Raw genomic sequence first — 16,410 nt, 5'->3', positions numbered from 1 at the left:
GGAATATAAGCTGAATAAACCTTTTTCTCCCCAACTTGCTTTTGGTCATGGTAATAGAAACCCTCACTAAGACACATGACAATGAAAAGCTGACTGTGTATGGAACTCAACACCGGTGAGGCAGAGGCAGAGGCAGGAGAATCACTGTAAACTGGGGACCAGCTTGATCTACATAGAAAGCTGTAACTTGAGATACAGATTGAAACCCTGTTTCAAAAAAACTGAGAAATGCTTTTTTTTTTCTCTTAAAAAAATAAATCTAAGTTGACAGGCTCTGGGTAACTGTGAAAGCATAAAGACATGAGTTAAAATAGCCAGAACCCATACAGAACTGGACATGTTCTCGTGTACTGTAACCTCAATCTGGGAGAAGAAAGTATAGAGGAAGGATCAGAGACAGGAGGATGGCTGGCACCTGCAAGCTGCCAAGCTAGCTCCAGGGACAGTGAGAGAACCTATCTGAGTGGAATAAGTGAACAGAGATAGAGATGGACTCCAGTGTCTTCTTTTGGGCCCTTCGAATGTTCACAGGTCTCATGCCCACACACGTGTGCATATACCATGCACACCTCTCCCACACTCAAACACATCCATACATATGAGGCAATTAACTGAACAAATGTAAAAAAAAAAAATTAAAGCTAAAAATTAGGCCAGGCGGTGGCAGTGCACACCTTTCTTTGATCCCAGCACTAGACAGGCAGAGGCAGGTGGATATCTGTAAGTTCGAGGCCAGCCTGGTCTACTGAGCGAGTTCCAGGATAGCCAGGGCTACCCAGAGAAACCTTATCTGGAAAAACAAAAGTGAATAAATAAATAAATAAATAAATAAATAAATAAAACTTTAAAAAACAGTGACATAGTCAGGCATGATGTTACACACTTTTAATCCCAGCACTAAGAAGCAGGTAGATCTTTGTGATTTCAAGGCCAGCCTGGTCTACATCGAAAGTTCCAGACCAGCCAGGGCTACACAATGAGACCCTCACAACAAAAAGACAAGCAAAGTAACAAAGGAGAATTTATTGAAACATGAGCAGAAAGGAGGTCATTAAACCATCATGGGTTGTTTGGACTTCTAAACTATTGAGGGTCAAGTCTTCCTCCCTTTCCCTCACTCTTTTCTCTGGTTAGAGCTCTCTCTACTAACACAGAGCCCGTCCAGTTGTTTAGGAGCCCTGGAAAACTGTGCTAACCAGGGCTCTGACACAGGGCACACGTCGTGTGCCATGACTTGCTCCAGCTCAGCCTGAAATAGAGCATCTTCTCAGTGGGCTGGAGTTCAGATGTAAAAGGAAGACATCTCCTTCCCCACTCCAGTCCTTCCCAGTGGAGTAACCACTGCCCGGAGAGGAGAGAAGATGGCCAGAGATATCAGGCAAGAAAGACATGTGACTCCCTTGTCTTAACATGGGAGTTGAACATGTTTTAAATGGAGAGAAATGATTTTCTTGTTGATTTGTGTCCTTTGGCTTTACCCACAAGAGCTTCTGAGAGATTTACTACTCAGCTCTTCGAGGCACTTGCTCCTGGGAAGGGTGGCTCTGTGTGTGTGGTGGTGGTGGTGGTGGGGCGGTTGGGCCGAATGGTTATGGTTGAGCGAACAAGCTCAAGGGCCCCAAATCCAGGTCCATTTGGCTTCAGCATTTACCTCCAGGGCAGTTGGGGGTGAAATTTGGATCCAAGAACTGAAAATCAGTTTGCTGCCAGATGTGGTGCTGCACATAAGCAGAGGGAGGAGGATCTCTGTGAGTTCTGAGACAGCCTGGTCTACTTAGTGAGTTACCAGAGTTACACAGTGAGATCCTGTCTCAAAACAAAAACAAACAGAACAAAAAACTGAGAGAGAGAGAGAGAGAGAGAGAGAGAGAGAGAGAGAGAGTGTGTTTGGTGTTGTAGGCTGTGGTAGTGACTCGGTATCATATAATAAACCAATGTACACTAAGAAGACAAAGCTGTAATGGGGTTCAGAGTATGGTTCAGTGAGGGAGCCCCACTCTCCTGTGTGCTTAGTCAATGGTGCTTTTCATTTTCTCCCCACGATTCCGACTCCCAGTGTCCTAAGACTTGGTCACTATTCTTCCATGGTGTTCATATTGATGGTGTTTGAGAACACTTGTTTATGAGACAGGGTCTTACCAGGCAGCCCTGCTGGCCTGAAGCACGCTGTGTTGACTGGCTGAAGCCGGACTTAAAGCAATCCTGACTCTGCTTTTGGAGCCATTTCTGGCATTACAGATGTGTGCTATCAAACTTGGCTTCAATAACTTGTTCTATTGAGTTTCCTGCCCTCTTGAGACCCAGAGTGAGATGACATCAGTGTAAAAATGCAGGCTGTCCTTAGGGGAAATGGTATCTATTTTAACACACAAGCTATAATTCCAAACCACACAACAGTATTTTAATTGCTTTTGGATTTGCCAACACTGGAATTGAAGTTTTTGAAGATAACCTTTTTTTTTTTTTTGCTTCATGCAAGAAGTCCAGGGTATTAATTCTTATCAAAGCCCATTTATGAGTTGCATGTCGAAACCTCTGTAAGGAAAAGCATGCTGTTTATGACGTTCTTTCAGCTACACAGAGGATGTCCCCTGAAAGGCAGGCTTGGCAGACGGCGAGTTCAGATGGTACGGTTCTGAAGCATTCCAGGGATTTTCGGGAGTCTATTGCGTAAGTCCCCGTAAAGGCTCTCCAGCTGCCCACCTCCTGTCTCTTCCTTCCTAGCCTCAGGCAGAAGCATCTCTGCTCCGACAGCCAGCAAGCAACACAGTGAATCAGAATCCAAATCGGTTTGAGCGCAGGAGGTTGAGATGCAAGAGTGAGTCAGCTGGCACCCGCTCGCTCGGGGAGCAGTCTCAGCCTGCAGGCCTTCAGGAAGTGAGTCTCCCAGGCCAGCATCTCCCTCTGTGGCAGGCTGCCACCAGAGCCCGCTGTTTATCAGCTCGGGACCAAACACAGCGAGTAGAGTCTGCTTTTCTCATATTTTGAAACCCTCCTAGATAAGCCAGATGATGTGATTGGCTAGGATGGCAAAGGTGACTTGCATACCGTAGCTTCCTTAAGCAGCTTGCAGCGTAGTGAGGGGATAAAGGTAAATGTAGCACTAGAATACAATGACGTGTGATGTACAGTCATCCATAAAAGGCGAGGAGGACAGCTTGGAAAAATTGGAAGAGCCTGCTCAAAAGAGGTGATGAGCTGAAGAAAGGGTAACAGAGATGCACCGAGTAGAAGAGTCCAGGACCAGAGGCAACGGGAGAAACTTTTATAAAACGTGGATCCTTGAAGAGATAAGCTGACTCTCCCTGGCACGGTTTGCACAAGCGAGTTCTGTGTGCAATCTGCAGCACCTAGTTCAGGCAGAGTGTACCACTTGCCGTGTTTGGTCCCGGACTGATAAACAGCGGGCTCTGGTGGCAGCCTGCCACAGAGGGAGATGCTGGCCTGGGGGACTCACTTCCTGAAGGCCTGCAGGCTGAGACTGCTCCCGAGAGGGTACCAGCCGAGTCACTCCTGCATCTATATTTATATGGGTGCAAACAGGGTAGGTGTGCAGATGATGTCTCCCAAGTGGAAGCGCTCCAACTGCTTACATTTTCTTAGTCAAGTGGGAAGCGAGATCATCTGTCGATAGAAATAATCACGGCCTAAGGAAAAGAACTACACTATGATTGGCAGGTCCTAGGAAGTGCCATCTTACGGTTCTGACTGTGAGTATAAAAGGAAACCAGTCCTCTCCGTTGCTTTCTCCAGCTTCACTTAGCTGGGTGAAGCACAGAGTACTTAGAGTAAGCCAAGGATGTGGTTTTGGCAAATCCATGGTGAGAGGCAAGGAAGTTGAAGGTGTGCTCAGAAGAATGATAACCCCACGCTAGAGACTGTGCGTGAGTCTGGAGAATGGGGGGAAGTCAAGGTTCTGAGGTTCAGTTTGCTCGAGGTTTAAGTGTGTTCGAATAAAACGTAGATTTGCGTTTCAGGGCAGGGGCTGGTGGGCGGTTAGAAAGGGATGCTTGTTTTGTAAGGACACAGGAAGCAGTGCTAAAGAAAGGTAGGCTGGTTGTTGGGAGTTTGGAGAACTGAGACGGGCCTGGAAACTTACATTTCTAATACCCTTGGTGGGGACTGGGAAGATGGCTTATCAGGCAAGGGTGCTTGCCTTGAACCCTGAAGACCTACCCGTGTCTGATCCCTGGAACCCAGATCTTATGAAAGAACCAACTCCCACGTGTTGTCCTCGGGTCACTACAAGTGTTCCACACACATACAAAATAAATAATTTTTAAAAAGATCCTTAGCGGCAGTGACGCTGCAATTCTGGCAATCAGAGACCAGCGTGTATGTTGTAGAGGAGTGTTACTGCAGTGGTTCTCAACCTGTGGGTCTTGACCCCCTCCCAGGGTCACGTCTCAGATAGTCTATATAACATTTACACTAAAGTCATACCAGAAACAAAGGTACAGTTATGAAGAAGCCACAGGATAATTTTAGGGTTGTGGGTCACCACATAAGGAACTGTATGTACGAAGGGTCATGATGTTAGAAGGTTGAGGACCACCGTGTTATAGAGTGACATCGAACCAGGAGACAAAATGGCCAACAGATACAAAGGATGTGTAACCTGGTGATTGATTGGTAGGCAACAGTAGCAGACTATCACATGACCTGATATTTACAAGCTGATTTTTATGAGAACTGATTAGAAACTGTGGGGCTAAAGGATGTTTGGTAGCCAAAAAAACGAGATTAAGGCAAGGTCAGAGCTGGATGGTGAGGAGTCCATGCTTGGAGAGTTCTGATGAGTGTGGGAGCTTTTTGTGTGGGGAGCAGGTGCAGGTAAGCGCTCTGTAAAGTATCCCTGTTAGACTGTGTTGATACTCATCACAAGAGTGATCACAATCCGGGGAGATGTAAAAAAAGCCAACTAATTAGGGAATAAGAAGTTCCACCGAGGGCTGGAGAGATGGCTCAGTGGTTAAGAGCACTGACTGCACTTCCAGAGGTCCTGAGTTCAAATCCCAGCAACCACATGGTGGCTCACAACCATCTGTAATGAGATCTGATGCCCTCTTCTGGTGTGTCTGAAGACAGCTACAGTGTAATCATATATATAATAAATAAATAAATCTTTAAAAAAAAAAAAAAAAAAAAAAAAAAAAAAAAGAAGTTCCACCGAGCTCTGTAGTATTTAGACTTAGGAAGTTACTAAGAGAAAATGGACATTAGCATAGTGTGAGAGTAGAGCCAAACAGAGCTGAGACTGTAAGAAAGCAGTTCAGGATGCTCTGTGGGAATACAGACTACAACAGCTCCGCTGCAGGGACTCACCTGTGCCCCACCACTTACTATCCACAGCCTTGGCCAGTCCTCACTGTTCCTCCTGCTCAGCGCTAGACCTGTTGGTGGGTAAACCCTGTATGTAATGTGCCTTAGAGACGGTGGAGGGCTAATTGAGATGGCCAATACAAGTGCTTTTAAAGATATAAACACTTAGCTGGGCAGCGGTGGCACACGACTTAAATCCCAGCACAGAGGGAGGCAGAGGCAAGTGGATCACTGTGAGCTCCACGCCAGCCTGGGCTACATAGTGAGAGTCTAATCTAACAAACAAAATAGCATCCACAAAAGAGAACAAAACTCCAAATAATAAGAGAACAACAACAAGAAACAAATGTATTGAGCGACAGATACACAGAAGATGACTTAGGTAAGAGATGACCGAGTGGTAGGTTCCCCAGCTTCTCTGAGCTGTTAGCCATGTTGCAGTGGGCTTTGGTGATGCCCCCTTGAGTCATTTCTGCTCCTATAAGTAACTCCAATAGAATTCGTTGGTTTGGTAAGTTAAGACTTCAATGGTGTCCTTATTTGGGTCTGTCATGAAATTCCTGTCTGGGGTATGTAAATATGTGTTGTCTCCCATGAAGTTTTGTCACACAATACTTAATTTTTAAAAAAATGTATATGGGTGTTTTTGCCTACATTTCATGTGTATCTGTTCACTCTATCCAGAGGCCAGAAGAGGGCATTGGATCCCATGGAACTTGTTAGAGATGATTGTTAGCTGCCATCTTCTGGAGGGGCAGCCAGTGCTCCTTAACCAGCAAACCTTCTCTTCAAGCCTTGACATTTGACCATCCAGTTCCACCTTCCCTGTTGGCATTATACATGGCCACTGTTTTTCCTCCATTGAATAGCTTTGTGGTTATTCCATACCCTACTCCATTCTTCTTGGATTGCATTCTCCTGGTTTGAGACCGGGGCTCTGAGTAATAAAGACTGGACTCACTCTAGAACCTCCTGCCTCAGTCTTGAGGTTTTCGTTAGGTTATCTCCAGAAACCCTCTTTTGGTCCATCTTCTCAACGAAGTCTAGGTTAGCTTCTTTCAAGTTTATCTTCCACTGTCCTCATGTTAAAACCAGAGCTCTCAGAATAGAGAACAGTCTTGAACAGGTTTCTATGCTTAGGAAGTACTTGGAACTTAGCTGGTACACATAAAACAACTGAACTACAATGAAAACCAAGCAATCAGTATCCACAAATTCCATCAACTCCAAACAGTTCTCTGCTAGGAGGCGAGGTATGTGGAAGCGATGGGGCAAGAAGTCTGGTGAAATCCAGTGATTCCTACAAGCAGCCCCTGCTATTTTAATCTAAGAAAATGCAGACACAGCGTGAGTCACAAAGGTGTGTTGTGGGGAAGAAGGAAGTAGTAGAGAAGACTGTGTCTTCTGGTGTGACTGTTGCTTTAAAAAGGAGCATGACATATTACAAACCACTTGAGTTTAGGTTACAGCAGGCATAGCTGAATTCCTATCTTTGTTATATTTTTCTCCTGGATAGCTTTACTAGTCATGTGCTACATGGAAAAGAAAGTCACCTACACTGTCACAGAAGTATCTCTACGGTCCTTCACTATGCCATTTAAATGACAGAATACTTCCAGAAACAGGGTGGTTTTAGTTTTGATCACTTGTGCTCCTTTGAACATTATATTTCAGAAGAGGGGCAGTCTCCACAGGCTTTGCTGCTCATCTCTAGAAGAGCTGTACTATTTCTTCACTAAGGTGTAGAAGCCATGTTCCAACTGCAGGATGTGATTGTGGGATTTAAAGGACAAAAGCTAAACACTACTGTACTACGGGCCATACGACTTTTACAAATGTACAACCCCTTACCAGCTGCTAAGATTAAGAATGGGTTACAATCACAGCTCTGAGCCAACCAGAGACTGCAGGGTCTGCAGCAGTGGCAACGCTGGATCAGTACCTCATCTAACACCCATAAGACAGACTGATACTAATCACTGTTGACTTCAGCCCGTAACACACCACTCAGACCCTTGGATGACATGAACTATCTATTGAATCTTGCAAAGCTGCAAGAACCACAAAACCAGATTGATAATACATTCCAGTTAGATTATTCTTTGAAAAGAGACAGGATCTGTCTATGTAGTCCTGGTTATACAGGAACTGAACAGGCAGAGCAGAATGGCTTTGAACTCTGAGACCTGCCTGCCTCTGCCTCCCTCCTGAGTGCTGAGAGGTGCATGCCACCAGACCATGCAGTTACATGGTTCTTTTACCCTTCTCTACTGTCAAAGATGTCACAATCATAGATCTAAGAATACTACCCTTTTTTTTCTTGAGGATGGAAATATTCAATTTGAGAAGTACCATCACATTTTTACAGAATTGCTGAAAAATAACCCAATTTTCTTTTTTGTAATTACCATTTATGAGACAAGGTCTCACATAGCCCAAGTTGGTATTAACACCCCCTCCCCCATATTTCCTTGTGAGACAAAGCCCCAGTATTCATTCAGGCTGGTCCTGAGCTCCCTGACTTGAGTGGTCTTACATCAGTCGTTTCTGTTGTTGGGTGTATGCACTACACCCGTGTACATTTTTGGCTTCCTTCTCTTCTTTAGAGATAAGAGTTTCATTGTATAACCATTACTGGCCTGAAACTGTGTAGACCAAGTTAGCTTTAAATATGTAGTGACCCTCCCAACCCTACCTCCCAACTACTAGGCTTACAGACATGGGGGTTTTGGGGGGGGGGGGGAGACAAAAGTTTCTCTGTGTAGCTCTGGCTGTCCTGAACTTGCTCTGTTGACCAGACTGGCCTCAAACTCAGACATCACCTTCCTCTGCTTCCAGTGCTGGGATTAAAGGTGTGTGCCACTACCACTGCCTGGCTTTGATTTAAACCTTTGAATTAAAAATTTAATCATTATATAGTCATGTACCAGGTTATATATTCACATGTATTTTTCCTAACTGTAGGCTAAGCAGCCAGACACTTATACCTGTATCAATGTAACCAAGCTAGAGACAACTCAGCTTACTGTCAGGAAATACTGTGACTGCAGCATCTGACAGGAAACACTGCATTTGACAGCTAGTATTTTATTCAGATAGCAGTCCCGTTACACATGGTCCAAGAACATTCAAATAAGAACACAAATCAGAAGTTAAAGATTGGTCTTCAAACATCATAGCCAACAATGCCACGTTTGCCTATGATCTCTCCGATATAAAACCACATCCACACCTCAGTGGCCACCAAACCATTCAGCACAGCTTCCTGGAAAAGAAAAAGCACAAATTTTAAGGTACTTTAAAAAAAAACAAATAAAAACCCCAACACATATTTGAAACTGTTCTCTCTCAGGATTAACAGAGAATGAAAGGATGCCATTTAAACTACAGAACAGTTTTGGCCCAAGCTAGGAATTACTGATACTCAACGTTGAACTTCTAAGAGCCGGGAACTCTCCATGTTGTGAGGCAAACGGGCCTGAGCTTATAAACTGTTTCAAAGAGATCTTTAAAGGCCTGAACTGGCTTAACCCTTTCATTATTATTTTATGAGACACTTTATGGGTCCTAAACCAACCCACATCCTGGAAGTGGCTCACACATTAGACAGGGCATTCCTAGGAAGGCTTCTCTCTAAACAGACACTTCTGTTTAAGATGAAGGGCTGTCTTCTCCCTCTTTTACTGTCATTTGGTTTAATTTTTTCCAAGTATTCAGTATCCATTTTATGTTCCCGACTAACAAACAAAACAAACAAACAAAAAATAAAAGCAAACCACACATGATTCTAGAAAGCATTGTTTCATGCAAACTCAAACTTAGAATTAAAAACTCTAGTTTCGGAAAAAAAATCCTATAACAAACTGGATCCTTTTACTACTATTAATGAAAGCATTTTTCGAGGTCATTTTCTTCCTTCAGGTTCTTCCTTCAGGTAGACTGGGGGCTACTGAAGTCTCCTGTCACCTTTGCCCAGGCAAAGGGTCTGGCCACAGCAGTTACTAGACATCGGGTGTGCTTAAAGGTTAAGTTCCAATTCTTGTGGCCTTTAATCTACATGCAATCTGAAAACTCTGCCTAATTAACTCTAGATGTTGTTGGCTGTACTGGAGATAATTCTAGGACTAAACAGAAAACAAAGCCCGAAAACTCTATCATCAAATTATAATACACTAGCTGACATTAGGAAGGACAATGAGGACCACCTCATTGAGTGAGGACACTCACCTTTTTGCTCTACAACTACAATTAGACCAAGACAAAGAACAGCTAGATTACTTCTGTCCAGATGACAAAATGAGAAAAGAAAATGTCTTTTCTTGGCAGCCAAAAAAGAGATAATCTCTCATTATGTTGAAGTTTGCCTTATTGGAAAATACATATATTAATCAAAAGAACTGGAAATATCCCCAGGGAAGACATTTTTCAATCACAAACATACTTTTTCATTTAGCACGTAGTTACCTTAACTGTAAGGTGTTTGAAGCTACCAGTTTTAGCACTTTGAATTATTTTTTTCATGCTCTGAATAGCTGTAGGGATTTCACCAGGGGTTGGGGGAATCAGCTCAACCTTGGCATAGTGCCAAAATGTGGCCAATCGAGGCTTCGAGTAAGTCACGGCAGCTGGAAAACAAAACAAAACAAAACAAAACACCCAGGATGAACTCACTAGCGATGGAAAGAAGCAGATGTGTGGGCTGGACACAAATATTTATTCATGTAGCACAGCCACTCACTGCTTGGACTGAATGTGCACCCAGTGTGAAAGTCAGAGCTGCTGCTCCCTGGTAACAGAGGCTTTGAAAGCTGCAGAACACCTGTGTCACAGGGACACCCAGCCAGGCAGGAAGCTCAAAGCAGTTAATTATGTCAGGACTCACTAGTGGCCAGCTAGTACTGTTATTCACCTTTGAATGGCAAATCTAATTAAGTGTAAAGTTACTCATAGCTAGATTTGCAAACAAAGACAAAAGTATATTTTTATTTGTAGAAACACCAGATTTTGAAGAGAAGGGGAAGAAGCTATGTAGAATAGCATTCTTTTAACAGTAAGACTGAGGCTCATCACAATATTGGCCACAAGTCCAGATGAAATTATACCCATCAGTAACCATTCATTTTTTGGTATCCTTAGTGATATTGCTGGCTTAAACCTCCCTTACCAGAGGACAGCTACTCCCCTTTCAAACAGTACACTCAATACAAATACAATTTACATGTATTGGTAAGAACAATCAAAAGTAGAATCTGTGCTGGGTGGTGGTGGCTCACGTCTTTAATCTAATCCCAGTACTGAGGAGGCAGAGGCAGGCAGAGCTCTGTGAGTTCAAGGCCATCCTGGTCTACCAGTGAGTTCTAGGACAGTCAAGGCTATACAGAAAAACCCTATTTCGAAAAACAAAACAAAACACCCTAGAATTGCTACAAAGCTGAAATTCCTTGATGTAGTCACTATTTCAAACCAATGAATTTAGCAGAAGATACAGTAACAAAATCAACACGGGGGTGGGGGTGGGGGGTGGGGGGGGAGATCTGGGGATAGCTCAGTGATAGTGCAGGCACAAGATCCTGGACTGAAGTTATAGCAGACGGTCAAACACACAGAAACAGAGCTGTATGGGGAAGGGCAGGATTCTGATGGAAACACACAGAAACAGAGCTGTATGGGGAGGGGCAGGATTCTGATGGAAACACACAGAAACAGAGCTGTATGGGGAGGGGCAGGATTCTGATGGAAACACACAGAAACAGAGCTGTATGGGGAGGGGCAGGAATCTGATGGAAACACACAGAAACAGAGCTGTTTGGGGAGGGGCAGGAATCTGATGCTGCTGGATTAGGACTGTATGTTTGTACATAGAGGGGCACAAAAATATTTACTCGGTCATTTATTTTTTTTCCTAACAGGTTTTCTCTGCAACCCTGTCTTGGAACTCATTCTGTAGACCAGGCTGGCCTCAAATTCACAGAAATCTACCTGCCTCTGCCGCAACCACTCGGCTTATTTATTCATTTTAAAGAATTTTTTTTGGGGGGGGAGGGGCTGAAGAGATGGCTCAGTGGTTAAGAGCAGTGACTATTCTTCCAGAAGTCCTGAGTTCAATTCCCAGCAACCACATAATGGCTCACAACCATCTGTAATGGGAATCTGATGCCTTCTTCTAGTGTGTCTGAAGACAGAAACTGTACTCACATATATAAAATAAATGAATCTTAAAAAAACAAAAAGATTTCTTTTATTTTGTGTATGAGTGTTTTGCCTGTATGTATGCTTATGCACCATATGTGTGTAGTGCTCACAGCAGTCAGAAGAGGGCACCAGATCCCCTGGAACTGGAATTGTGGTTGTGAGCCATCACACTGATGCTGAGAACTGAATTTAGGTCCTAAGCAAGAGTTCTTAACTACTGACCCATCTCTTCAGCACTAGAAACAAGTATTTACATATACAGACTAACATGCAATTACAGATATCTGTCTGAATACCTGCTGTGCTGATTAGTTTTGTGTCAACTTAAGGAAAGCTAGAGTCATTTGGTAAAGAGGAACCTCAACTGGCTGGGGAGTGGTGGTGTTCACCTTTAATCCCAGTGTCCAGAAGGCAGAGGCAGGCAGGCAGGCAGATCTCTGAGCTTGAGGCCAGCCTGATCTACAGAGTGATTCCAGGACAGCCAGGGATATACAGAGAAACCGTGTCTCAACAACAACCTGGAAAAAAAAAAAAAAAACCCAAAACCCAAAACCCAACCAAGTAAACAAAACCAAAAACTAAAAAACAAAAATGGAACCGTAATTGAGAAAATGCTACTACCAGTTTGGCCTATGGTACATTTTCTTCCTTGGTGACTGATGTGAGAGGATCCAACTCACTCAGGGTAGTGCCACTTCTGGGCTAGTAGTAACTGGGTGCTATAAAAAAGCAGCCCAAACAAGCTACAGGGGGCAAGCCAGCAAACAACACTTAACTCTAGGTTCCTGCCCTGATTTCCCTGGATGATGGATTTCAAGCTGTAAAAATGAAATAAACCCTTTCCTCCTCAAGTTGCCTTTAGCCATGGTGGTTCTGTTGTTGTTGTTATTTTAAAGATTTTATTTATTTTATATACATGAGTACATCATCACCGTCCTCAGACACACCAGAATTGGATCCCATTACAGCATTACAGATGGTTGTGAGCCACCATGTGGTTGCTGGAAATTGAACTCAGGACCCCTGGAGGAGTAGTCAGTGCTGAGCCATCTCTCCAGCCCGGTCATAGTGTTTTATCACAGCAAAAGAAACTAAACTCAGACACCTGCCCACTGAGAGAACTTTGAAATGGACTCTAGTAGCAAGGAACAAACCCAGAACCTAGAAGGTAATTTGTAAATTCCATTGTTTAATAAAAGGACCCAGGGCTCCTTGGAAAACTGGCCAAGGCTAAGGCTGGACAGGGAAAATAAAAAGATGACTTATCATGTAGAGCCAACAACTAAGAAGGCATGTCAAAGTGGGCAGAGGTACCAACTTAAGCCTGGCACAATCTCAGCAATAAATGACATAGAATTAGATACAAGAAGTATGAAAGAAATTTAAAAGAGCCAATACAATGTACAATTGAAATAACAGGAGGGGGGGAAGGGAGGGAAATGGAGTAGAGACAAATCTTTCTCACAGAATTTCACTTAATATATGTAGAAAATGGATTCACCCACCATACTAACAGAAAACCCTTCTGCTCTCGTTACTTGCTTATAAAGAATGGGTGTAGACACATAAGGCGTGTCACTACCAGTATGTCATTGTGATGCTTTTGAGTAGTGGGGAATAAAGGTAAGAGGTGGATTTGCTGAGAATTCCAGAAGAGGGAGGTGTGCACATGAAAATGAATAAAGTTTGTTATATAAATGTATGAAGCCACCAAAAAAAATAAGAACAGGTGCAGAAAGTCCAAGCCATAGTTTTACAGTGGAAGACCACATCAGATCAATAGATGGGCATGAAAATCACAATGTCCTAATATGTCATCAGGGCAAGTGGTCTCTGTGGCTCTTCTTAAAATCCCTAATTCCAGGCTAATCAGAGAAACCCAAGATAACCAGTTTGGAGAACATTCTTCAGGGTATCTAGGCAGATACCTCCAAGTGGCCAAAATCATGAAAGCAAAAGATCAGATCTATGAAGGGGAAACTGGAGACACAGGACAGCTAGTAGTAAAGTAATATTCTAGACTGGGACATAGACTCCAAAGATATGAATGGAAAAGCTGATGAAAACCAAATAAAATTTACAGCTTAGTTAAGGGGAACAAAAACAAAAACAAAACAAAAAAACAGACCTTGACCTTTCTGGGGGAAGTATGACGATAAAGTTATTGACTTCTTTCTTTAAGCTACATGCCCCATGGACGGAACTGAGAGACCTAGTCAATAGTCAGTATCAAATACTTTAACATTCACATTTAAGACACCAGCCTATGCTGTAGAGCAAAATCTCCTCAACAGTCTGTTCCATCAGAGTCCTTGTTTTTCAGTACTTCTGGAAGAACAAGTTGTCTTACAATTACAACAGTGGAAAGGGTTCATTGTGTTTCATGACTCAAGTTTACCTTGGCAATGTCTTTCGTTTTGGATCTTATCAATAAAACCAGTGTTAAATTCCTGAATACAAGCTACCTAAAAGATGCAAAAGTCATACAGCTGGGAAAATATTCCCTGTGAGATACTAAAAATAGCACCTCAAACCACCAAAGTCCAAATGTCAAAACCTTTTGGTTGCATTAGTGTAAAAATTGCAGCACTTTGCTGCAGTTCACCTAACGATTCTGTTAAAGAAATTCTTTGGAAGACAGCTATTGGCAGCCTAGGGTTCCATGGGAAGGAATCCACTATTTATAGACTCTGGCACTTTAAGGGTTTCAGTAGCTCACTATTGTCTGGCTGGTGATGAAGGGGAGGAAAAAATTAATTGCTAAATATCCAAACACAGCAAAACAGGTTCGAAAGCTCAAAATTACAAGTTTTTAAAATTCTACCTTCGAGGGCTGGAGACATGATGGCTCAGCTCTTGCCTGCAATGGGAGCTCTTCCAGAGGTCCTGAGTTCAATTCCCAGCAACCACATGGTGGCTCACAACCATCTCTAATGGAATCTGATGCCCTCTTCTGGTGTGTCTGAAGACAGCTACAGTGTACTCATATAAATAAAATAAATCAATCTTTAAAAAAAGAATTCCACCTTCGACTCACATTTTATAACCTAATCTGAATATCTAGAAACCTGGCTTTCAACCACTTACTATAATACAGTAGAGAAGGGTCTGTAAACGCAATCTTTTGCTTCAGAAATACAATTTGCTATTCAGAAGAGAACTGTATCGATTGAATATACTGCTTAGGCTTGTTTATCTGACCGCGGTCTACCAGAATTTTCAAACAAAACAACCCCACGAATGCTAAGCCATCGTTCTGAAGTCGACTGCTGACAGGCATCGCTTTCTATGCTGACGGGGGAGAGGATATTCATCCCCACGTTCCAAATTTCCTTCGTCGGACGCAGAATTCTCTAGGATCTGACCAGGATGGTAAACAAACATAACTTTCAAACATCTCTCACCCATCTTTAAAATTTTCTGATGACTTTCAAATACTTCGCTGAGACCCAAACCAGCTGTGAGGTCTGATGTGACCCGTTACCATCCTCCCCTTCCCAGCTCTCCCGGTACGGTAAGAGGGCGTCGTGGCGTTCGCGGCGGAGTGAGGCCGGGCAGAATCACACGACCCACTTCCCGGCCGCGGTTAGGGCCCAGCAGCTTGGCACCCTAAGCAGCCGGGGGCAGGCCAGGCGAGGTTGCGGCCTTACAGTCGCCTCCTGGAGACCCTCCCGACGCCCGCGGGCCCCCTGGTGCCGCAGCACACTCCTTCCCCTCGCGAGCCTCCCCCGGGGCTCACCGGCCACCATCGACGGTGCCTTCTCCGCGAAGCTGCGGACGAACTTGGCCATGATCTAAGGTGGAAGGTACTTCTCCCCGAACCACCGGCTGAATGTCACCCCCGGAAGGACCCGCGGCAGGACCCCTTCCCCACTTCCAAGGTCAGGCTGCCCCTCACCATGCCTGTTCAAAATATATAGGTATCGTTTCCGTCTTTGTGGCATCTCATTAGCCAGTTTATTTTGTTCAGCACAAGTGAAAACGTAGATATAAAAAAAATGAGGCAAGATAACACGTGGAGAATTATGAGACTCATGAGGAAACAGGCATTACCTGGGACAGCTATTCATGATGGTCCGGAAGATCGTTGAAGTGGGGAAATGCGCATGCGTCATTGATATTCTTGGATTCATCTCCATGTTAGCTTGTGGCAGTTTCGTAGCTTTTCAGAAAACATGGAAATCGAAGCTGGCAGGCTTCCTAAGATGCTTGTGGGCTGATATGTTCGTGTTAAAGGCATAGCAGGTCCAAGACAAATAGGAGCTTTAGGGGTCACATAGACGTTACATTATGTGACTCGCCCAATCAATGACTTCTTTGACTTTTTATAATTCCGTTTTCCTCCGCAGCCAGTATCAGAATTGGTATCCAATCCGCCTTTTCAAACAAGCCACTAGGAGCTGTGCGGACAAGAGGAAGAGTGTTGTGGACTGAGGGGGTGCGCTATGCCAGGCATTTTGTAATTCAGTGGAAGCATGCTTTGAGTATTGACCCCTTAGAGACCAGGATTCCTAAATAGTCATAGAAGGAGTATCAGTTGCAAGATAAATGCAGAAAGGAACATAAGATTAGGCATGGTGCTGACCTGGGAAGACGTAGAGATCCTTGGTGTGTAAGAAAACATACAAATTCCAAAGGCTTGTAATTTTGACATTATGAATGAAAACAACAATCACCAAAACAGAAAAGCCAAAACTATGTAGGAAAGTGACATATGATGAGGGGAACAAGTTCTGCAAGAGCCCAATCTTTAGAAGTAAAACTGATGGGATGGTTAGGTAGAAAGAAAAGAAGTGGGATCAAGGAGTCAAGAGCATTTCAGTGAGGGAGAGACAAGCGCCTTAGGCAGTGACGTCAAATTAAAGCAGGAAAGATAACCTAGGTGGTGAAACCCAC

The 16,410-nt window shown here is 43.7% G+C and overlaps 1 protein-coding gene across 1 annotated transcript; it reads right to left on the bottom strand.

The window, feature by feature from the left end:
- Positions 1–8,376: 8,376 nt before the first annotated feature.
- On the bottom strand, positions 8,377–15,386 carry Atp5mg (ATP synthase membrane subunit g). Its single transcript, XM_028783871.1, has 3 exons — positions 15,254–15,386; positions 9,787–9,947; positions 8,377–8,587 (listed from the first exon to the last, which is right to left on the bottom strand). Exons 1-3 carry the CDS (start codon positions 15,303–15,305, stop codon positions 8,489–8,491), a joined length of 312 nt encoding a protein of 103 aa, XP_028639704.1. The 5' UTR covers positions 15,306–15,386; the 3' UTR covers positions 8,377–8,488.
- Positions 15,387–16,410: the final 1,024 nt, after the last annotated feature.

This window comes from Grammomys surdaster, unplaced genomic scaffold (genome assembly GCF_004785775.1).
Source record: "Grammomys surdaster isolate TR1022 unplaced genomic scaffold, NIH_TR_1.0 1164, whole genome shotgun sequence".
Taxonomy (NCBI): Eukaryota; Metazoa; Chordata; class Mammalia; order Rodentia; family Muridae; genus Grammomys; species Grammomys surdaster.
The sequence above is the reverse complement of the archived record's forward strand: the minus strand, read 5'-3'. Positions and strand labels throughout refer to the sequence as shown.

Bases quoted from the DNA above. Each gene is read 5' to 3' on its own strand.
- Atp5mg (XM_028783871.1), bottom strand. From the start codon at position 15,305: ATGGCCAAGTTCGTCCGCAGCTTCGCGGAGAAGGCACCGTCGATGGTG. The intron at 9,948-15,253 runs GTGAGCCCCGGG...TTTGTTTTCCAG, and splicing joins GGCACCGTCGATGGTGGCCG to CTGCCGTGACTTACTCGAAG. The intron at 8,588-9,786 runs GTAACTACGTGC...TTTCTTTTCCAG, and splicing joins TCAAACACCTTACAGTTAAG to GAAGCTGTGCTGAATGGTTT.